Source organism: Cervus elaphus, chromosome 18 (assembly GCF_910594005.1).
Source record: "Cervus elaphus chromosome 18, mCerEla1.1, whole genome shotgun sequence".
In the NCBI taxonomy this organism is placed as follows: Eukaryota; Metazoa; Chordata; class Mammalia; order Artiodactyla; family Cervidae; genus Cervus; species Cervus elaphus.
Genome location: NC_057832.1, coordinates 119144451 through 119167690, shown reverse-complemented (window position 1 = coordinate 119167690; position 23240 = coordinate 119144451). Strand labels below are relative to the sequence as shown.

The 23240-nt window shown below is 48.6% G+C and overlaps 1 protein-coding gene across 9 annotated transcripts in view; it reads left to right on the top strand.

Annotated features, from left to right (window-relative positions):
• The window catches only part of PRKAG2 (protein kinase AMP-activated non-catalytic subunit gamma 2), a 293387-nt gene that overhangs the window by 227785 nt on the left and 42362 nt on the right, over positions 1 to 23240 (top strand). For 6 of the 9 annotated variants that reach the window (XM_043873272.1, XM_043873274.1, XM_043873273.1 and 3 more), the window contains one exon: positions 5778 to 5847. In XM_043873272.1, coding sequence (XP_043729207.1) covers positions 5778 to 5847 — 70 coding nt within the window. Of the gene's footprint in view, positions 1 to 4437; positions 4717 to 5672; positions 5848 to 23240 lie in introns of those variants that run through there. The other 3 variants (XM_043873277.1, XM_043873276.1, XM_043873278.1) reach the window with 2 other exon arrangements.

Sequence of the window (23240 nt, the reverse complement as noted above, 5' to 3'; positions counted from 1 at the left end):
TCGGGCTTCCGTAGTTGCGCGCAGATCATGGGCTCAGTAGTTTGGGCTGAAGAACTTAAGTTGCTCCCCGGCATGTGGAATCTTCCTGGACCAGGGATCAAACCCATGTCCCCTGTATTGGCAGGCAGATTCTTATCTACTGTACCACCAGGGAAGTCCTCAATAAAGATTTTTTTCTAAATGAACCCCAATTGTCATTTCCTCCACACAATTAAATCAGCTTGGCTTGACTTGTGGCAGAAAATATAATATGATATCACAAGCAGATCTCAGATATGCAGATAACACCACCCTTATGGCAGAAACTGAAGAACTAAAGAGCCTCTTGAAAGTGAAAGAGGAGAGTGAAAAAGTTAGCTTAAAGCTCAGCATTCAAAAAACAAAGATCTGCATCCGGTCCCATCATTTCATGGCAAATAGATGAGAAACAGTGGAAACAGTGGCAGACTTTATATTTGGGGGCTCCAAAATCACTGCAGATGGTGACTGCAGCCATGAAATAACAAGACACTTACTCCTTGGAAGGAAAGTTATGACCAACCTAGACAGCATATTAAAAAGCAGAGATATTACTTTGTCAGCAAAGGTCCGTCTAGTCAAAGCTATGGTTTTTCCAGTTGTCATGTGTGGATGTGAGAGTTGGACTATAAAGAAAGCTGAGCGCTGAAGAATTGACGCTTTTGAACTGTGGTGCTGGAGAAGACTCTTGAGAGTCCCTTGGACTGCAAGGAGATCCAACCAGTCCATCCTAAAGGAAATCAGTCCTGGGTGTTCACTGGAAGGACTGATGCTGAAGCTGAAACTCTAATACTTTGGCCACCTGATGCAAAGAGCTGACTCATTTGAAAAGAACCTGATGCTGGCAAAGATTGGAGGCAGGAGGAGAAGGGGACGACAGAGCATGAGATGGTTGGATGGCATCACCGACTCAATGGACATGAGTTTGGGTAAACTCTGGGAGTTGGTGATGGACAGGGAGGCCTGGCGTGCTGCAGTCAATGGGGTCGCAAAGAGTCGGACATGACTGAGCAACTGAACTGACTTACTGATGCAAGCAGGATATTGACTTTGATACAGTTAAGAATCAGAACAGTTCTATCATCACTTTTATGGCCACAGGTACCTCTGTTCCTCCACCCCAATCCCTGACCCCTAGCATTTACTAATCTGTTCTCCATTTCTGTCATTTTGTCATTTCAAGAACATTATACAAATGGAATCGTACAGTATATAATCTTTGAAAGTGACAGTGAAGTAGATCAGTCGTGTCCAACTCTTTGCGACCCCATGGATGGTAGCCTACCACGCTCCTCCGTCCATGGGATCTTCCAGGCAAGAGTACTGGAGTGGGTTGCCATTTCCTTCTCCAGAGGATCTCCCCGACCCAGGGATTGAACCCAGGTCTCCCGCATTGTAGGCAGATGCTTTTACCATCTGAGCCACCAGGGAAGCCTTTAAGAACTGGCTTTTTTCACTGAGATACTTGCCTGGACATTCATGCAAGTGGCTGTATGTATCAATAGTTGATTGCTTTTTATTGCTGAGTAGTACTCCACTGTATAGATGTAACATTGTTGAACCACATCTGTTATTTCCAGTTTTGGCTGAGACAAATGATGCTGTTTTGAACATGCATACATAGGTTTTTGTGTAAACATGTTTTGTTTCCCCCAGGATAAATGCCCAAGAATGTCATTGATGTATCTAACATATGACAGTTGGGAGGTTATTTCCTTAAGGAACTGCCAAATTGTTTCCCATAGTGGTATGATTTTGCATCCCCACAGCAACACATAAGAGATTCTGTTTCTCTGAATCCTCACTGGCATTTGGTGTGACCACCATTTTTATTTTGACCAGTCTTAACAGGTGTGAGGTGATAGCTTATTGTGGTTTTGATTAGCATTTCCCTAATGGCTAATGATGCTGGCCTTAACTTTCATGTGCTTTTTTGCCATCTATACATCTTTTTCAGTGAAATGTCTCTTTGTATCTTTTGCCTATGTTCTGACTGGATTGTTTTCTTTTTCTGCTATTGCTTTTTGAGAGTTCTTTACATATTCCAAATACTGGTCATTTGTTGGCTTTGTGGTCTGAAAATCTTTTTCTCCCACTCTGTAGCTTGTCTTTTTATCCTCTCAACAGGCTCTGTCACGGGGCAAACATTTTAAATTTTAATGAGGTCCAATTCATTAATTTTTTATTTTACGGCTCATGCTTTTGATGTCAGATCTAACTGTTTATCAATAGGTCCCAAAGGCTTTCTCCTATTTTTTTCCTAAAAGTTTCATAGTACTACATATTTATAAGTCCTTGATCCAATTTTAGCTCATTTTTGTATAAGGTGTGAGGCTTACATTAGGGTTTTTTGCCTGTTGATGTCCAATTGCTCCAGCATCATTGTCTTTGCATCTTTATCATACATCGATTTGCAGTATTTATGTGGATCTATTTCTGGATTCTCTACTTGTTTCTATTGATCATTGTGTCTATCTCCCTGCCAAAACCACACAGTCTTGATTACCGTAGCGCTGTGGTAAGCTTTATTTTTTGTACTAATAATTATCTGTTTGGCTGCACTGGGTCTGTGCTGCATACTTGGGCTCTCTGATCTTTGCTGTGGCTTGTGAAATCTTTAGTTGTGGTGTGCAAACTCAGTTGCAGCATGTGGGGCCTAGCTCCCTGACCAGGGATTGAACCTGGAACCCCCTGGATTGGAAACCAAGAGTCTTAGCCACTGGACCACTAGGGAAGACCCTGTTGTAAGCTTTAATATCCATAGAGTGACTCTTCCCACTTCAATTCTTCTCTTTCAGGCCTATTTTAGCTTTGCCTTTCTGTGTAAATTTTAGAAGCTTGGCTTGTCTATGAAAAACCTGGTTGGGATTTTGATGGGTATTGCATTCAACCTGGAGATCAGTCTGGAGAGAGAAAGGATGTCTTTACTGTGCTGAGTTTTCCGATCCATGAAGTACCTCTCCACTTATTTCAGTATTCTTTTATCCACACATTGTAATTTTCAGTATACAGATCTTGTGACATGTTCTCCCAAGTGAATACCTAAGTATTTAATTTTCTTTGTGGTGATCGTAAATAATGTTGGTTTTTCTTTTAATATTTATTTATTTGGCTGCACTGGGTCCTAGCTGTGGCACGAGGGATCTTCAATCTCCCGTGTGGCAACATGTCGGGTGTTTAGTTGGGACATGTTGTGGGGGATTTAGTTCCCTGGCCCGGGATCTAGTTCTACCTGCATTGGGAATGCAGAGTCTTAGCTACTGGGCCACCAGGGACGTCCCAATAATATTACTTTTAATACCAGTTTCCCCATGTTCATTGTCAGCATACACAAATATGATTGACTTTTATGTATTGATCTTGTATCCTGTAACCTTGCTGAACTCATTAGTTCCAGTTTTGGTGTTTTGGGGGTTTTGTGGGAGGTTTTTTAATTAGTAGATTCCTTGGGACTTTCTATGCAGACAATCATACCTGCAAGTAGGGATGGTTTTATTTCTTTCTTTCCAACTTGTATGTCTTTTATTTTTCCTTGCCGTATTGCAATGGCTGGAACTTCCGGTACTATGTTGAATAAGAACAGTGTGAAAGCAGACATCCTTATCTTCTTCTGAACTTAGAGAGGAAGCATTCAGTCTTTTGCTGTTAAGCATGACCCAGCAAAGGGTTTTTACCACCTCTTACAAAATTATTTTTCTTTTCCTCCCCCCACATTTTTAAAGGCAAAGATTAAGACTAAGTGATTGGTAGGACATAGGGGGATCCACTGGTTAAGACATCATACTTCCAATGCAGGGGGTGTAGGTTCAATTCCTGGTCAGGGAACTAAGATCCCACATGCTACAGGGTGTGGCAAGAAAACAAAAAAAGACTTAAATTGGCCCAACTGAGATGACAGAGCAAAAAGAAGGCATAAAGATATGAGTACTTCCTCCTCCAGGCTAGGCTTGCAATAATGACAGAACCAAGTTCCTTGGGGGGGTGGGGGTGGAGCCTTAATCAGCGTTGGCGAGCTAATCTCTTTATCACGGTGCTTGCACTCTGCAGTGAGCTAAGGGCCCTGCACCTGGGGCAGTCATTGCCTGTAACACAGGAGAGGGGTGCCTGTCGCCTGTTTGGCTACCCTGCTCTTCCAGGAAGCTCTCGGCTGCCAGGCCCCGCTGCCTGCCAACCTAAACTGGCGATCGGAGAGTCTCAGATACCCAGATCCAGGGTAACAGAAGTGGCCAGAGCCAGATTTAGAATTTTATGTACTTTTTGGCACTGGCTCCCCAAAGAAGAGAATGAGCTACCAAGAGAGGAAGCAAGAGTTTCATGGCCGGGTAAAACTGATAGCAACAGTGCATCTACAATACGTGTATCCCCGGGGAACAAAAATTTTAATAGGGGGAAAAGGGATGGGCTTTTTTGCTGTCTCCGACTCCTCGCTACCCCATGGACTGCACGCCGGACGTAGGGCTAAAATTTAAAAGAAAAGCAAGCAAGCACGCCCTCATTCACACCGCCCTCCGCCCCCGTCTGCGATGTCATCTCCCCTGGGGTCTCGCAGGCTCCATCACCCTCTCCCGGGCACATCGCCCCGCCCACCGCACCCCCACCTGGCTCCGCACCCCTCGGGCCCCACCCCCGGGCCGGCCGAGACCACACCTGCGCAGGTTAAACCTGCGGGGACGCGCTTCCGTGGGTGGCTGGGGGAAGGTGAGCGGGTGTGAGCAAGGGGGTGGGAGGACAGGCCGAGGATGAGAAGAACAGCCTCGGCGAAAGGCGGGTCGGCGGCCCCGGCGGCCGGAGCGGGGCGCCCCCACCGCCCTGGCGTGGACCAGCCCCGGTCCCCCGGGGTCCTCTTCCCACGGTTCCCTCTCGCCGGTCCGTACCAACGCGCGGGGAGCGGAGGGGGCGGGGAGCAGGAGCGGGCCGTCCCACTCGGGATGGCGGGGCGGCAGGTCAGGCCACGGCCGGCCTGGGGCGGGGAGCGGGGGACTGGGCCGGGCAGGGGGAACTGGGCCGCGCCGCCGGTTCCCTGCCGGGCCCCGCGAGCTGGGCAGCGCTCTGCCACCCCCGACCCACCCCAGTCCTGCCAGCTGCGCTGGAGGCCCCCTTCTCGGGGCGACCCCGCGCCGAGCGAGGCCGGAGCGCCCGGCGGGGCAGCAGAGCCCACCCGCGGCCCCGCCCCCGCCCACTCCCGCGCCCACCCAGGCCGCGCCCCCGCGCCCCAGCGCCGCCGTACAGCGGCCCCGCGGCCCACTGCGTTCCGGCCCCGCCCCTGTCCCCGCCCCTGCGGCCTAGGCCCCGCCCCGAGGCACTGCCGTTGTGCTGCGGCCCCGCCCCGGCCCCGCCCCCGCCGCCGTACCGCGTCCCGCCCCCGCCCCTGACCCCGCCCCTGCGGTCTCGGCCCCGCCCCTGCTGCCCGCCCCGTGCGGCCCGCCCCCGCTGCCGTACCGCGGCCCTGCGGCCCCCAGCGTCCGGGCTTCGCGTCAAGGCCCCGCCCCTGCGGCCCCGCCCTCGCGACCTCTCCGCGGTACCGCGGCCCTGCGGCCCGGCCTCGCGGCCCGGCCCCGCCCCCGGCCCCGCCCCTGCGGCCCCGCCCCCGCCCCCCGCGGCCCCGCCGCCGTACCGCGGCCCTGCGGCCCCCCCGCGGCCCCGCCGCGCCCCAGTCTCCCTGCACCCCCCGCCCTCCGCCCCCGCGCGCCCCCGCCCGCGCGGCCGGGGACGAGCGCCGCCGAGCGCATGCTGATCCGTGTCGTCCTCCTCCTCCTCAGGCGGCGCTGGCGGCGGCCCCGGGACCCGCGGAAGCCGGCATGCTGGAGAAATTCGAGTTGGAAGAAGAAGGTGAGTGCCCCCCCGCCCACCGCCCGCCGCTGGATCGCGCCTCCGCCGGGGGCCGGGAGGGGCCGGGGCGCGGGGACAGCCGGGTCCCCGTCCCGGAGGCCGCGGGTCCCCGCTGCCCACCGCCCGTCCAGCCTCGGCGGGGGCCGGCGAGGGAGACGCGGGGCCGGCGGAGCGCGTCTGCAGCGGCCGCGGTGCCTCTCAGAGGCGTAATCGAGCTGGCTCCAAGGGGAGCCCGCAGCCCGGCCCTCGGAACGGATGGTCGGTCCTTTTGTCCTTACGAGCTGGACTCGGCTGAGAGCAAGGTGACATGCAGTCGTGATTGTTTGTAATGCCACGGTACGCAGGGAAGTCGCCCCAAATTATGTGTATGGTCCGTACCTTTAAATAACACACACGGCTTCCCTATCTGTACTTGTGAAAATACCACCAGCAGGGTGTGTCTTCTTGTCTTAATAGGGAAAGTTCAATAGGAAAACCGGAGGCGGCTCAGCGAATGGGGTCTGAGTTCAGGTGACCCTGTCATTCCATCGTTTCTGTCGCCTCTTCTCTCACTCACTTTTTCATCTTCCTGGCTCCTTTTCGCCTTTCTTCTTCTTACTTGGATGTGATTTCGAAGCTGTGAAAATGTGAGGGGATGGATTTTTTTTTTCCTTTGGCAAAAATGAATATTTAACATGGAATATGGTCAGCTCTTACCTGAATTCTTATTTTGAAACTGAAAATTTGGAGGGGATACGCTTGTTCTTTGGTAAAATTAGTTTTTAAAATGGAATATGATGAACTCAGAGTTGAAAAAGAACTTTGTATAGGATGTTGGACAATTTGAGGAATGTAAAAGACCTCCACACTGCCTTGTGTTCTTCCATTATTCATTTAGTGACTTCTCTTTTTTTCCAAGAGTATTGATGGAATAAAGCTCCGGGAACAAAGCATGTGCCATGTGGATGCCGTGGCTTGTGCCAACTTTAATACTTCCGTTCATTTACAGTCAGGCAATTACTTAAATAAGCATGCTCAGCCAATATGAGAACGTTCAATCGACAGTATTAGGCCAGGGCCTAATTTTTTAGGCCTACGTTTATTTTTCCTTTTAGAGTTCCTGCATTTCACAGACCTGTTAGCCAGAAGATAGTGTATTCATAGTAATTATCATCAAAAGTCTGCAGCCATATTTACTATTAACAAGCAGTTACATGATGCATTTCAGAATTTTACTGGGACTTAATTTTCATTCTATCTTACTGAAAAATAGTCCAGTGTCTTAAGTCAAATCCACCTAACTATTCCTCGTTTTTATTGTATTGCACGTCAAATTTTGGGCATTGTCCAAAGGGCACTGCCCCCCCCCCCCATTAAGATTTTGAATGTCGAGATCCTAAGAGTTTTCTTTGTCCCTGATTTTAGTAACAATGGGAGTCCATTACATTTTCATCATTTTGCGATTTACATGGGGGCAAAAGGAAAGGCAAGTTGATGCTATTAGAGAGGTGCTCATAGTTAGGGGCTTCCCAGGTGATTCACTGGTAAAGAACCTGCCTGCCAATACAGGATATCTGGGTTCAGTCCCTGAGTCGGGATGATCTCCTGGAGGAGGAAATGGCAACCCACTCCAGTATTCTTGCTGAGATAATCCCACGGACAGAGGAGCCTGGCGGGCGACAGTCCATGGGGGTCGCAAAGAGACTGATCAACTGAGCACACATGCACCCCCACATAGTTATCGTTAAAAGCATAAGGCCCAGCTTCAGATCCGTATCTTAACTTATTAAGCTGTGTGACCTTGGGCAAGTTACTTAACCTCCCTGTGCCTTAGTCTTCCCATTCATAAGGAGCTAATATCAGAGTGTTTTGAGGATTAAATGAGATAGTCCATATAATGCTATTTAGTACACTGTAAATTCACAGGAAGCACTGTGTAAATGTTGCTGTTAATTTTAAGCACCATTTACTATTGTACTGAACTCATATACTTTGTAAGTTTTTATCAATGAATCTTCCATAGAGATTCTTCTCAACACAGGTTAGGTTTTTTTTTCCTTACTTGAGATTTATTAATTATGTTACATTTTTCAAAGCAGATATATAAGCCTTTTCTCTTTTGCATTGTTTCTGCCAATGGAGTGAATGTAAAATGTTAAACCTAAGCATCTAAGGAAAGGAATTTCCCATTTTCACCCATCTGCTTTTATCTATATTTCTGTCATTACTTTAAAGCATGCTGAACCCCACAAATAACCCTGTCAAACTTTTCTAGATTGTTAAGGAGGCAAAATGTTAAATAGCAGTTTCTTGGAAGCTGTCAGCCAAGCTGGAAGGGATAGTGTTGGCGTGGTCGTCTCAAACGCTGCTTTGTTTCTTTTGAACTTCAGATTGCTTATTCATCCAAAATACAGAAAAATTGAATATCAAGCAGAATCTTAACGTTTATATGGGGGGAAAGTAAGTCCTAACACACATTACACCTTTCAGTATCCTGTGAGCTGACTTGTTAGCAGCCTACATAATACATGGCTGTTGAGTAGATCCTCATTTAATCTTCCAGCTCCCTTTCTATTCACCTAATGTCATCCTTTGTGCATTATGATCTGGAGGCTTTCCTTAGATGGAGATACATTTGGGATACACGGAGACACTTGATTACTAGTGTTTTCGTTACCAAGTATTTTTCTCTTTCCTAATAGATTATAACAGATACTCTGTTAGAAACAAAATTGGCAACATTAGTGAAGCTGGAGTCATCTCTTAAAACATTCTTTGCTTCTGGGAAGAAAGAACAAATTGGACCTCATTCTCCCCTGTGTGGTTGTTCAGCTCCTCTTTTGCCTGGGTTCTGACCCCAGCTGCCCACCCATTTCTTACGCTCATGCCCTGACAGAGGGACCTTTCCAGAGCATGAATTGACAGCCCCATTCCTTTACGGGAAAAATCTTTACCACTTTTCTGTGTCTATATATAGAATACACGCAGACTTTTCATCTGCAGCCTCACCGCCTCCTCCCAGCCATGCACATGAGAGACTGGAGAGCTTGCTCTCTCTGGAGAGAGCTTTTCAAAAGGCAGATTCTGGTTCTCTGTGTCGGGGAGTGGGGGGTGGGCCTGGGAGTCTGCACTTCTGCCAAGCTCACAAGTGTGGCTGTTGCTGCCTCAGACGGAGTAATCAGGCTATAGAACCAGCCTCAGCAATCTCGTTCTGTCAAGAACTAGATGGGCTCCATCTCAGTCTCTGTCATAACTCCTTAACCCGCCCCCCCTCCCCAACCAGGCTGCCGCAGAGCAGCAACACGGTCCCACTGGCCGGGCTGGTGTTCCAGCCAAACTTTGTTTACAGAAAGAGGCCAAGTTGGGCCCACAAGCAGAGTTGGCCAGCCCCCTGTTCTGTGACTCCTCGCAGTCCCAGTGACTCAGGGTTTGCATCCTTTGGAGGGTGAGACCTTCTCTCGCTATGTTCTCCAGCTGCCAGCGTTACCACTGTGTACATCCTGTTTCATACCACCACCATCACAGCTCAGCCCAGGTCTCACCCTCTTAGAGTCCCTCCATAAAGCCCTTCTGTGCGCATGCTTAGTCACTCAGTCGTGTCCGACTCTGCAACCCCGTGGACTATAACCCACCAGGCTCTTCCGTCCACGGCATTCTCCAGGCAGGAGTATTGGAGGGGGTAGCCATTCCCTTCTCCAGGGGATCTTCCCAGCCCAGGGACCGAAGCCGGGTCTCCTGCATTGCAGGCAGATTCTTCGCTGTCTGAGCCACCAGGGAAAACCAGAGCCCTTCTGTACTTCTCCACAATCCCTCCTCCCCTTCCCAGCCCGTGACACCGTGGTGCACCGTGGGCGCTCAGCGGTATTCTGGCGACTACACCCAGGGTTTATGGTTCCTTTATGGGAGCAGTGGGAGGATGGGATGATTCAGTATCTGCAAAGTGATGAGAGCGGCGCCTAGCGCTCAGCAGTCACATTATGTGTTCGCTTTTCAAATGTTATATTACATCAGTCATACCTGTTTGCTTTTATCAAGGTTAAATGTCTAGAACTTATTTAACGACAAGACCAAGCACCGCCGTAAGCACCTGAGCCCTCGAATGCTTTCTCCAGTAAATGATGTTGTTGCTGTCCAGTGGCTCAGTTGTGTCCGACTCTTTGCCACCCCATGGACTGCAGCACGCCAGGCTTCCCTGTCCTTCACCATCTCCCAGAGCTTGCCAAACTCATGTCCGTTGAGTCTGTGATGCCATTCAACCATCCCATCCTCTGTCGTCCCCTTCTCCTCCTGCCCTCAATCTTTCCCGTCTTCGGGGTCTTTTCCAATGAATCAGCTCTTCGAATCAGGTGGCCAGAGTATTGGAGCTTCAGTTTCAGCAGCAGTCCTTCCAATGAATATTCAGGGTTGAAATGTATCCATGATTAATAACCCTATGATTCTGGTACCACGTCAAGAATGTTATAGCCCCTGGAAACTATCTGTGTTATCTCCTCGCCCTCTTCTCACCGTTCCAGCTGTCGCAGCCTTTCCAGTTATTTCAGGCTTTCAGTAGCTCACTCTGTGGGTTCGTCCCACCGTCTCACTTCTGTCCACTCGCCTCCCCTCTGTTCCCTCACTGTCTGCCTGCTTCCTTCACAGTCCTCTGTCTAAGCTATTCCTTCTTCACCTGCAAGGAATTCCTCAAAGGATAGTATTTTCAAGACTTGCCTCCAAACTCATTTTCCTAGCAAGACTGATCAACCCTAGTCTTCACGATGAAAACTAGGTAAGAAGTGGACGTGGAAAGTAAAAGCGAGAGGGAAAGTACTATTTTTCAGTCAGGAGTCTGGTAACCTGAGACCCCATTCTGTAATGAGGCAGCTGTGTTCTTGGCTGATCCGAGTCTCTCCAGGTGTTGTTTGTCTGTCTCGTTGTCATTGTCACTGCTGTGGGTTTTCTCTGTAGAATGAAGCCCAGCACTTGGAAACTTGTGCTTTTCCTTCCAGCCTGAAAATATGACCTAGAGCAACGAGCAGGTGCTCTGCAGAAACCAGAAATGTACATTCACTCAAACTCGCTCATTCTCAACTGAAGGATGTTGCTGTGATGCAGATGTCACTGTGATGTGAGCAGAGATTGGCTCTTGTTGGGGGACAAAAAAAATTTTAGATATAATAGTGGTTTCTGGCTCTCCAAAGGGCCCCTGAATGGATATACAATGTGTTTTCAGTATTCAAGTTTCATGGGGGTAAGACGGGGCGGGGCGGGGGGAGGGGCGTGAATAATGAGAAGCACTGCTCTGACTTTTCTTAGGGAAGTCCTCCTGTGCATTTATAACCCCTCATCACTTAGCCTTGATAGCAGATCTCCCAGGAGGCTTGGCTGCATCCACTCGGTTCGCTGACTGTGGTGTGAGGGGTGCTGACCTCTGGTGGTGACAGGTTGATGATCACAGCTCAGTCGCTGGCCGATCGCCTCGTAGTATCAGAAGGCTCTGATGACCTACCATTCAGACTCTGCCCTTCCCTACTGAGCCTGCCACTTACCTTCCACAAGAGAGTGACTGTATCTTGATTATAAAAATAGTTACAGCTGTAAGAAACATTCACAGTGAAACATTTTCTCTTCTGGCTGGCCCCATATTTGAAAGTTTGCTATATTTAGTAGATTTTAGGTGTACATTTTAAAGTCTCTGAAGTCAGGCTATAACTTCACATTTGATGGTATCTTAGATTTGATGAGGTAGAGGAGCGGAGGTTTTGTTGTCTGAAATGTTAAGACCCCCGACGCCTTTAAACAAGAGGGGAGTTCACAGCAGGGTTTGGGGATCTAAAAGCGGGACTGGCCACCAGGCTTCACAAGTAACTGGGGAGTCACCAGGAGCCGAGGCGGGGCTGAGTCATCTCCGGGATGAAAGGATCGCCATGACCTTCCCTCTCAGGACTGGCTCTGTCTGCTCCATGGTGGGCGCCCAGCAGCCCCAGCCAACAGCTGGCCGGAGTCCAGGCCGGTGAGTCAGACCGTGTGCTCGCTGGCCGGGTGGTTCCATCCTACAGCTCTGCAGTGGGGGCGGAAGAACCCTTGCGAAGTTGTCATACCAGGACCCCGGGGACTTTCCATCTTACCTGTGAAATGAAAAGTGGAAGAATGTTTGTGTCCTTTTTCTGGTTTATAGTAACTGGTGTGTACTAGGTATATTAAGACACTGTTGTAAATCTTTTACGTTGATCTCATCTAAACCTCAGAGCAACTCTAAGAGGTAAATATTTTTATCATCCCTGTTTTATAGAGGGGAACACTAAGAGGGTGAGAGGTTAAGTAAGATACCTCAGGGGATGTATCTGGGAAGGTGGGGTCACCAGGTTTCAAACACGGTCGTTAGGCTCACTGCACGGGCTCCGAGCCAGCCTGCATTCCCAACAGGAAGTAGTCCCTTACCCGGAAACCCACTTTCCACGCCCTCACCTCCCATCTCTTCTTCAGCCCCTTTCCACCTCTTCACCCAGGCTCCCCAAGGTGGTCCTTTGTGGCTCTGTTCTGCAACCTCCAGCAGACACTTAGTCCTCTTCTCATCTTGAGCTCTTAGTAGCCGTCCCCAGAGACAACCTCCGCCCCCTTTGCCCATGGAACACTCCGGCTGCGCTCCTTGTCCCTGTCTCCTTGGTGGTTTTCCTCTTTTTCCTTTTTTGGTTCTGTTCTGTTTTGTAGTAGCAGGTGGAGTGAGGTCTGACTCACACGGACATTAGATATGGGACTTGCTCCTGGCTCTGCCCGAAGCCCCCCTTGTCTTCTCCTCCTGTCCTCTCCCCTAGACAGTCCTACTCACTCCCAGGGCTGTAATTACCCCCTGCCTGTTGCCCAGTGTTCTAATCCCGTCTATTTAATTACAGGATGCTTTAATAACCGGTGACGCTCCCGCAGTTATCTCCAGCCACATCTCTCCCAAGTATCCAGTTGCCTATTGGATGTCTCCACGTGAGGCACCACCACCTCTCTCACCCAGCCTCCCGCTCCCCTCTTCTGTTTTCTCCCCCAGCCTGATTCAGTAAATGGGCACCGTGTCCCCCTGGTTTTTTTATTTTGTATTTTAACAAGAATGATGTTGAGCTCTGCCTCTCTCACCCACCCTCCCCACATCCAAGCCGTCCCTTCTCTCCCTGTCACCTCCTGAATCCCTCCCGTCTGTCACTCTGCCATCGTCACCTCTCTGCCGACTGTTAAACAGCCTGATCACCCAGCATCCACTCTGGCCCCCTTCAGTTAACTTCACATGCTGCAGTTAGTGATACTTTCTAAAAACATGTGTCTAATGGCATCATTTCCACACTTAAAAGCTTTCTCTGGCTTCCTCTGCCTTTGGGCAGGAGTCCGGTCTTCTCCCCATGTTCTCTGCCCCTCCGTTCTGCCTGCCTCACCTCACACCGCCCTTCTCCAGGCCTCCTGCACGTTCCTCAGCTTTGTTCTCTGCGCCTTCTGGACTTCAGGCGGGCTGTCCCCTCTCCCTGGATGGTTCTTCCCTGTCCTCTGAGCCACCCGCTGGCTTTCTTCAGGTCTCAGCCTAAATGTCACTCCCTCAGGAAGGGCGACTTTCTGGAATCCCCAGACCAGCCTTCACACCTTATATCACAACCCCACCTGGTTGATTGGGCTGTTCAGGAGAAATGTATTTGTTCATGTTTCCTTGCCGTCATGTAAGCCGTGTGAGGACGGGGCTGAAAACTTGCTATTTGCCAGACCTCAGAGGTATCATGATAAACAAGACCTAGTTTCAGTAAGTATTTGTCACATACGTGAACTCATCGTTTTTGGAGCTTTAACCTTTACTCTGGCACGTGGGCTCAGTGTACTTCAGTGGTTAATGTTACTTCTTATGAGGAAATAAAGGCATTTCTATTAAAGGCAGTGAGAGGAAGCCCCCTTGCCAGGCTGATGTGTGCTAATCCAAGAGCAGTGACTAGGCAGAGGTGAGATGACCTGGGTGTACCTCCCAGGTGTGCCAAGACTCCCGCTCCTGAACGTGAGGTCAGAGTGGACTCTGTCATGAACAGCTTCAGAGGCAGTCACGGTGGATGGAAATGTGATAACTTACTCCCATAACCTGGTGTCCGAGGAAAAAGTCTCTTAGATCTTTCTTTTGTGGCTGTGACTGCACTTGTGCTGGTGTTAGGGGAGAAGTCAAGCTTCACTCAGATGCTCAAAGGAGAAGGTCCTTTGGGGAGGAAGCTAATTTGGGAAAGTTTTGGTCAAATTTTAGTCACGTCTTAAATCTGTTCACTTGCTGCTTCTGCCCCAGTTAGAGCTATTTCCTGTGTATCTGAATTTACGTCACATCATTGAGGTTCTGAACTTTGTAGTACCTGATTCATGTTGTTTTAGGTTATACTTTGGTCATTTGTTTCTAATAGTAAGTTGTTGTTCAGTTGCTCAGTCATGTCCGACTCTTTGCGACCTCATGGACTGCAGCATGCTAAGCTTCCCAGTCCTTCACTATCTCCTGGAGCTTGTTCAAACTCACGTCCATCGAGTCGGTGATGCCATCCAACCAACTCATCCTCTGTTGTCCCCTTCTCCCCCTGCCCTCAATCTTTCCCAGCTTCAGGGTCTTTTCTAATGAGTCAGCTCTTTGCATCAGATGGACAAAGCATTGGAGCTTTAGCTTCAGCATCAGTCCTTCCAATGAATATTCAGGGTTGATTTCCTTTCGGATTGATTGGTTTGATCTCCTTGCTTTCCAAGGGACTCTCAAGAGTCTTCTCCAACACCACAGTTAGAAAGCATCAAGTTGCTACCAGTAGATTGTTTGTCATAGACCACGTGTTGTGGAATGTGTACTTGTTTCAGTAAGACCTCAGGAAGACAGATGTCCCTTCGTTTGGCTCTTCCTTTCATAGTGACTCCTTGAGCTTTGATTCTTACGCATGTGGCCTGTCCCCTCCCCCTTTAAGTTGCACGTGTAATTAGTGTCAAGTAATCAAGAGCATGAGTCAGACCCAGGTTGGAGTCCCACTTCTTCAACTTAAGAGCTATGAGACCTTAGGCAAGTTATTTCAAGCTTCAGTTTTTCCTTGTGTAAGCAGGAAGTAATCATAGCACCCAGCTAAATAGGATTATCCATGCATTAAATAACCTGAATGTAATGGTACCTGCCCTGTTGTACAGTCTCCACAAATATACTACGGTGATGCCCCTGGAAAGGACCAGAAAGGCAAACGAGCCAAAAGGTAGAATCAGGCCACCATCAGAGCTTCATCCGGTGACTGCCGCTGGCCCAGCGACGACTTCGGGGTCAGACGTCTCCGCATGTGACTATCATATGAGTACCATCCAGTCAGCAGCGCCTGTGATCTATCCCATCCCTCAGAATCACTCTGCAGGAAAGATGGTGTCCTCCCCATTTTACAAACGAAGAGATCCAGGCCAAGGGGATGAAGGAACTTGCGGAGCACCCCACAGAATGTGATGGCAGTTCTGACACAGATCTGCTCTAGACGTGCCCCGTTCGTTTTTCTACACAGGCTCCCACAAGCACCCGAAGTTCCTGTAGCCCCCGCTAGAGAGGCGCGTGCTCCCTGACGTACTGATGTACCTGACGTACTGACGTACCAACGAACTGACGTACCGGACGTATTGACGTACCCACGTATGTACTGATGTGCCTGACGTACTGACGTACCCAGGCCTGTGGGCTCAGCAGGGAACCATGTGTCCTCCCTGCCTGACTCTGCAAGTCACTTGTCGCATTTAGGGGTGAAATTGTGACTCTGGGCAGCACTTCCGCATGCTGTAGAAGGATGCTGCGCTGTGTTAGAGGCGACATGAGGACCCATTGTGTCGCTAAACCCCAGAGACGCGCACGCGTTTACAGATGTGTTAAAGCGCGGTACCTGAAATATGTCAAGGCGTCTCCGAACCACGTTCTAATCCAGATGTCAAACCGAAGCACGCTGGTGGGGACAGGGTGACAAGCCTGTCTGAGCCGTACCTGACCAGTTCACTGCGCTGAGTCCCACACTGTGGTTCAGGGTGGTTTGTTGAATATGTTCATGTCTCTCTCCTCCCTGCCCCAGAAATGCTATGGAAATGTCAGCAATCCATGAAATCGAATACAGAAAATAGTCTTGCTCAACAAAAGCTAAAGCTTAATTCTTGGGAAAAGACCAATAAAATGGATAAACCTGTGTCAAGTCTGTTCAAGAAAAAAATAAAAATAAAAAAGAGTGAAAATGCCCGGTGTTAGAAATGAGGACTTGTTAATAATAAATGCAGAGATTTAGAAAATCACATTGAAAGAAATCTGAATATATCAAATTATATCAATACATTCAAGAATCTTTTCAGTTACTTTTGAGTAAGTTTCACCAGTTTGTATTTTCCTGGTCGATTATCCCTTTTATCAATCACCATAAAAGAAGTTAAAAGCTAATTATACTCTTCACATGGGTGAACTGTATAGATATGAATTATCTCAATAAAGAGTTTTTTTGTTTCCAGGAATTAAAGGGCGTTACCCTTTTAGGGCTCAGGAAGGGACAGCAGGGTCCGTGCTCCTTCTGTGGAGCTCGCTTGATCCGAACATCAGAACCAGACGGTAGCACACAAAGCAGAAAACAAACGATTCGCCTGGCATTTAAAGTACGGGCAGGACTCCCATAAAAACATCAGCAGAGTGAGCTGTGCAGTCTGCGGTGACCAAACAAGGTCTTGTCCTACAAATGCAGGATTGCAGTTTATTAAGAAATCCACCAAGGAATTAATGTCAGCAGATAAAAGGAGAGAAACCTCTGGTCATCTCAGTAGATACTGTAATAGCAGCTGATAAAATTCAACCTATGTTGCATTAACAAAATCCTAAAGAAATAAGCTGGAGAAAGCAGGAAACTCCTTCGGGTTGCAGGAGCTGGCTGGGGTGGCCCCAGGTTGTTTCTGGATCACCAGTCTCAAAGGGTTCTTTAATCTCCTGGCTGGCTCCTGCTGGGGGCTGGATCCTTATGTGCCAACCTTGGTCCTCACTGTTGCTTCAGCTCAGAAGTTGGGCTCTGTTTCCTGAGAAGGAAGAAACATTGGCTGTGGTAGATGTTTGAGCCATGTAGTTCCAAGAATTTTCAAGTGGATGGGAATCAGTCATTTCAAAGTCACAGCCTTGTTTGTGACATTCCTTAGGCATTTATTGCAACTAACCTTTAAATTTTATTTTCTTTTATTATTTATTGTCTATTTTGTTTATATTACTGTTTATTTTATTTGTTGCAACTAACTGATTGCGGAAACTTTGTGCCTTTACTTACATATACTTTTCCTACTGTTTTAATAACTCTTTGCCCCCTTGTCTGGAAGAGCATCTGTATCTCTGTCTTCAGTGGACCCTTTTGCCCCCAGCACACACAAAGCCAAGCATTGAAAGGGAAAAACAAAAACTAACACACTTCATTTATTCTGCTACCTTGTAAGTCCTGCAAAATTACGTTTGAACTTTGACTTTGTTAATATCCATGTATCTAAGCATTTCAGGAAAATGTCCACAAGAGTTTAATCTTTTGCATATACTTTAAACTTTCATATTTCCCTTTCTGCTTATTTCTTGCTCAGCTATTTTAAATGGTTTTTGCTTATTTCTTGCTCAAATATTTTAAATGATTTTCTAAAAAGAAAAGATAGGACTTCCCTGTAGCTCAAACGGTAAAGAATCTGCCTGCGATGCAGGAGACCAGGGTTTGATCCCTGGGTTGGGAAGTTCCTCTGGAGAAGAGAATGGCAATCCATTCCAGTATTCTTGCCTGGAGAATTCCATTGACAGAGAATCCTGGTTGCAAAGAGTCAGACACAACTAAGCAACTAACACACACAGAAAGCAAAGATACTGTATGAATATAGTAAACTTACATTTCCAAATGTATAATAAAGTATAAAGGACAAATGTTAAAATGACTAACCTATTGATAGTCTTTTTCTTTGTGGAATTACAATGAAAGATCTTACATTAAGTTAAAATTAATAGGAATTGGAAATAAGGAGTCGGTTTTTTAATTTGGGTTTTGTTGTTGTTGTTGTTGTTGTTTAGTGCTATCTGGGTGATGTGTAAATTTTGTTTTAAAGTGCTTCTCATCCTACACCCTTGGGGCTTCCCTGGTGGCTCAGACAGTAAAGAATCTGCAGTGCAGGAGACCCAGGTTCAGTCCCTGGGTTGGAAGATCCCCTGGAGAAGGGAATAGCTACCCACTCCAGTATTCTTGACTGGGAAATTCCATGGACAGAGGAGCCTGGTGGGCTACAGTCCGTGGGGTCACAAAAGAGTCAGACACGACTGAAGTGACCTAACACTTGCTTGCAGCCTTACAGCCTCAGCTCTTGAAGATGGGGGTTGGATCCTTACCGTGACCCCTGCCCTTCCCTGGGATGCCTGTCAGCTCCATACCAGTTAGCAGGTATGAGCTTGTCCTGACCCACTTGAGGAACTTGCTGCCTCTGAAGCTGCCACCCACCGCGGATGTCTAACTGGTACAAAAGTCATCATGACTGTGTGAGGGCGTTACTCACAAAGCCCCGGTGGGGGCATTGGTTGTGGAGGGGGTGCTGGTGGCTTGAGGGTCTTTGAGGAAGGCGCTCTGGGCCTGTGAACTGAACTAGGAAGGCGGAGGAGGCTCCTGAGGCCACTGTGACCCAGTGCCGCATGCCTGGTGGCCGAGAACAAGGGCCCTTCATCCTCCTGCAGTCAGGAGGCCAGATGTCTGAGCCCAGGAGTCAGCAGGACCAGCACCTTCTGGGGGCTCCAGGAGACTACGCCCCAGGCCTTCCTCCTGCCTTCGGTCTTTGCTCGCCCTCCTCGGCACCGGGCAGTGTCACTCTGATCTCTGCCTCCACCCGACATGGTCTTCTCTATGTGTGTCGTCTCTCTCCTGTAAGGACGTGGGTAGCTGCATTTAGGGTACAACCTCGTAATGCACCGTGGTGGTGGTATTGTTGTAGTTCAGTCTCTCATTCGTGTCCGACTCTTTGCGACCCTGTGGACCGCAGCACGCCAGGCTTCCCTGTCCATCACCATCTCCCAGAGTTTGCTCAAATTCATATCCATTGAGTCGGTGATGCCATCCATCCATCTCATCCTCTGTTGTCCCCTTCTCCTCCTGCCTTCAATCTTTCCCAGCATCAGGGTCTTTTCCAGTGAGTCAACTCTTCACATCAGGTGGCCATAGGGAGCTTCAGCTTCAGCATCAGTCCTTCCAGTGAATATTCAGGACTGATTTCCTTTAGGATGGACTGGTTGGATCCCCTTGCAGTCCAAGGCACTCTCAGGAGTCTTCTCCAACACTACAGTTCAAAAGCATCAATTCTTCAGTGCTCAGCCTTCTTTATGGTCCACCTCTCACATCCATACATGACTACTGGAAAAACCATAGCTTTGACTAGACGGACCTTTGTGGGCAAAGTGATAATCTGCTTTTGAATATGTTGTCTAGGTTTGTCATAGCTTTTGACCTCACCTCAAGATGCTTACCTTAAGTACACCTGCAGAGAGCCTTGTTTCCAGAAGGGTCTTGTTCTGTCATTCCAGAGGAACACCATTCAGAAAGGCAGGTAGGATTGCAGTGGCCCCTACCTGGGGCAGCGCACTGGGCAGAGGCAGGCACAAGGACGAGGTCCCAGAGCCGAGAAACTGCCTTTGAAAGGAAGTGTGGATGGGATCCTAGGGTGTGAAATTCCTAGGGGATGTAGTGGCGGCTGAGTGGCATGGCTGTGCTGGGAAGTGAGGACGTGTCAAGGGTGTTGTGTTATCAGATCTGCTTTCAGGGAGGGACATAGCATGTAGAATTGTTCCCATGTAAGCTTAGATGTCGCAGTTTCCAGACTGTTCTGCTAACCTTCATAGGTAAACAGTTCCAACATATACTTTTCCTAGACGGCAGTAGTCTTCAGTCGCTCCCTTGGACAATGGCTTTGGGTTAGCGTGTGATGGAATGTGTAACGTCCATCCATTCACGACGGGCAGCTTTCACAGACTACGACTGGGGTGCCAGTGAAACACCCTCTAGTTACACTCTTCCCCAGGGACCCTAGGATGCTGTCTTAACCCCAGTTACCTGTTGAGTGACGAGAGCTTGAACCGGCCTTCTCAGGAATTTTAGTAGCGTATTCCAGACAGCCTCATGTGGTTGAATGGTTTGGGGGGTTTGGTTTGGGTTTTTTTTTTTTATTTTTTGGTTTAACTCCAGTTGACTCTTTATTTCCTGTTTCAGTGCATTTCTTCCTGCAGGTACAATTGGAGACTTCATCATAATAGAAATAAAATAAACGGTGCCCTATTCAGAAAGTTTTACCAAAGGTGGAGAAGCAGTGACATTTCCTAGTATTATACTTTATTCTCCTAACTTTAAAGGCTAACATTTTTGTTAGCAATATTATTACATCATTAGTAATCCAGCCTTTGTAACAAACCAAAATTCAATTTACTATCATCTGTTTTACATATTTAACATTTTGCTTTACTTGGTCAAGCTTTTTACATTACAAAAAAAAGGTTACAGACCTGCCTCGAAACCCAGAAGTGCAGGCTAAGCATGAGAAAAACATCAGACGAATTCCAATCGGAGAACCTCATCCTAAGTACCTTCCCAGTGGCCCTCAGAATTACCAGGGCTGGCAGGTCAGGGTCTGCGGAGCCTAAGGAGACAGGGCTGCCCGTGAGATGCTGTCCCGGAGGGGTGACAATTAAGGCAGTTGAACAGTCGTGACAAACACACCCCACTGCTGTTAGATGTTAGTGATTGAAGGCACACCACCCACCCACCAGGGAAATGAGGGGGTCCCTCTCACAGCGAGACCCTGAGGGCCCAGCTCCCCACATCCCGCTGGCATGGGGGCTGCAGCTGTGAGCAGGGACCCCGCAGGGCGGCTGGCAGGGAGTCACAGCCCCGGTGGGCTCCGGGAATATGGGCCGCGCCCCGAGCAGCCCTGTCCTCGAGAGGGACCCTGCCGCCCCGAGCACTGGTCCTAACAAGCTGTTGGATTGTGACTCAGAGAATGAGAGTCCACACTGAGATTAAAGTGTGAGTTTTTAACCATGCGTCAGTCATCACTGTGATTCGTTGGTCATGACAGACACACCAGCGCATCCTTTAGGGGAATGATATCTCAGGAAATTGCTGCTGTTCAGTCGCTCAGTCATGTCTGACTCTTTACAGCCCGTGGACGGCAGCACGCCAGGCTCCCTTGTCCTTCACCATCTCCCGGAGCTTGCTCAAACTCATGTCCATTGAGTCGGTGATGCCACCCAACCATCTCATCCTCTGTCGTCACCTTCTCCTCCTGCCTTCAATCTTTCCCAGCATCAGGGTCTTTTCCAGTGAGTCAGCTCTTTGCATCAGGTGGCCAAAGTACTGGAGCTTCAGCTTCAGTCCTTCCAATGAATATTCAGGACTGATTTCCTTTAGGATGGACTGGTTGGATCTCCTTGCTGTCCAAGGGACTCTCAAGAGTCTTCTCCAACACCACAGTTCAAAAGCATCAGTTCTTTGGTGCTCAGCCTTCTTTATGTTCCAACTCTCACATCCACACATGACTACTGGAATAAACAGCTTTGACTACATGGACCTCAGATGATCCGTTTGGGGAAACCAGATGTGGGGAATACAAGGAGCTGCTGTGTCTTTACAGCTTTACTATAAATCTAAAGCTATTCAAAGTAAAATGTTTATTTAAATATTTTTTAAAATCAGACAAATTAAAATGGTACCCCAAAATATGTTTAGCACACAAAACTTATAGTTTTGGGAGCTGATGCCATGGGTAACTCCCCTGCATCCAAGTTCTTTTATCTGAACGCCTCTACCTGAGGGTATTCTTTGGCAGCTGGACTTGTGGGTTCGAGGCAGGAGCAATACCCTAGGGTGACCCCTATCCGAAGCAGGCAGGGTGGTCCTGATACGGAGGCATGCACAGCCTCTCCGGGGTCCCCAGTAGCTGCAACTGCATGGAGCTGTGACCTGCCAACTAGAGCTCCTCTTTTTTTTTAATTATTTTTTTTAATATTTATTATTTATTGATTTGGCTGCACCAGGACTTCATTGTGGCATGCAGGATTTTCTGTCTCTGTTGCTGCTTGAGAACTCTTAGTTGCAGCAGGTGGGATCTAGTTTCCTGACTGGTGATCGAACCTGGGCCCCCTGCATTAGGAGCGGCGTGGAGTCTTAGCCCCTGGACCACCAAGAAGATCACTGGAGCTCCCCTTTTAAAAAAAAAAAAAACAACAACTAATTTACTTACTTTAATTGGAGGCTAATTACTTTACAATATTGTAGTGGTTTCTGCCATACATTGACATAAATCAGCCATGGGTTTACCTGTGTCCCCATCCTGAACACCCCTCCCACCTCCCTCCTTGCCCCATCCCTCAGGGTCATCCCTGAGTGCCCTGTCTCATGCATTGAACCTAGACTGGCGATCTATCTCACATATGGTAATATACACGCTTCAGTGCTATTCTCTCAAATCATCCCACCCTCACCTTCTCCCACGGAGTCCAAGAGTCTGTTCTTTACATCTGTGTCTCGTTTACTGTCTCACATATAGGGTCATCATTACCATTTTTCTAAATTCTGTATGTATGTGTTAATATACTATATTAGTGTTTTTCTTTCTGACTCTTTTCCTTTCATCTCACTTCCCCTGGTCTCATGGGTCAGCTGTGGGAGAACCCACACTAAGACCATCTGCAATAAATAGGTATTAATGGATTTAATTAACACAGTAAGTGGGTAAGATTCTGACCATTCAAAGAAATTAGCATCCAGGAAGAGAAAGACTACTGGAGCTGTGCAGATCACACCCGGTTCGCCCAGTGAGGAGCCATGGGACGTACAGAGTCATCACGCAGCCTGCCCTTCCTGACTCAGGTCGCTCCCGCCCGCAGCCTCATGCAGTCCAGCACCTCACCCATCGGGGGACGCACATCCCAGAGCCCTCGCTGCCCCCGACAGCTCACGTGCTGGGAGGACACCCCAGGTGTCTGCACACCGGGACGGCCAAGCAGACAGCAGCTCCTCGACACGGATTGAAACCCCACTCCCGTCACTTCCTAACTTCTGACTCCACCCCAGTTGCTGAGTCGGCTCACATATGGAGCAAATCCAGGCACATCATTCAAGGTTGTCACGTAAATTGCAAGAGGTCACTTCCTGTAATACCTGGGATCGCAGCACAGAAACAAGCACTCAGTCAGTGCCCTTGTGGAGAAGATGGCATTTGAAGTGGGGCAAGGAAGTGGAGAGCAGGACGTTTTCATTACGGCAGAAGGAGCGACTGCCAGAACGTGAGATTAAGGGCTGCAGGGAGCTTGGCCGAGAGAGCTGTGTGCCTGGACAGGACAGGAAACGGGCAAGCAAGGTCACGGAGCAGCCGGGCCCGGGAGCCTGAACACCAGCCAGAGTCGGCTGACTTTATTC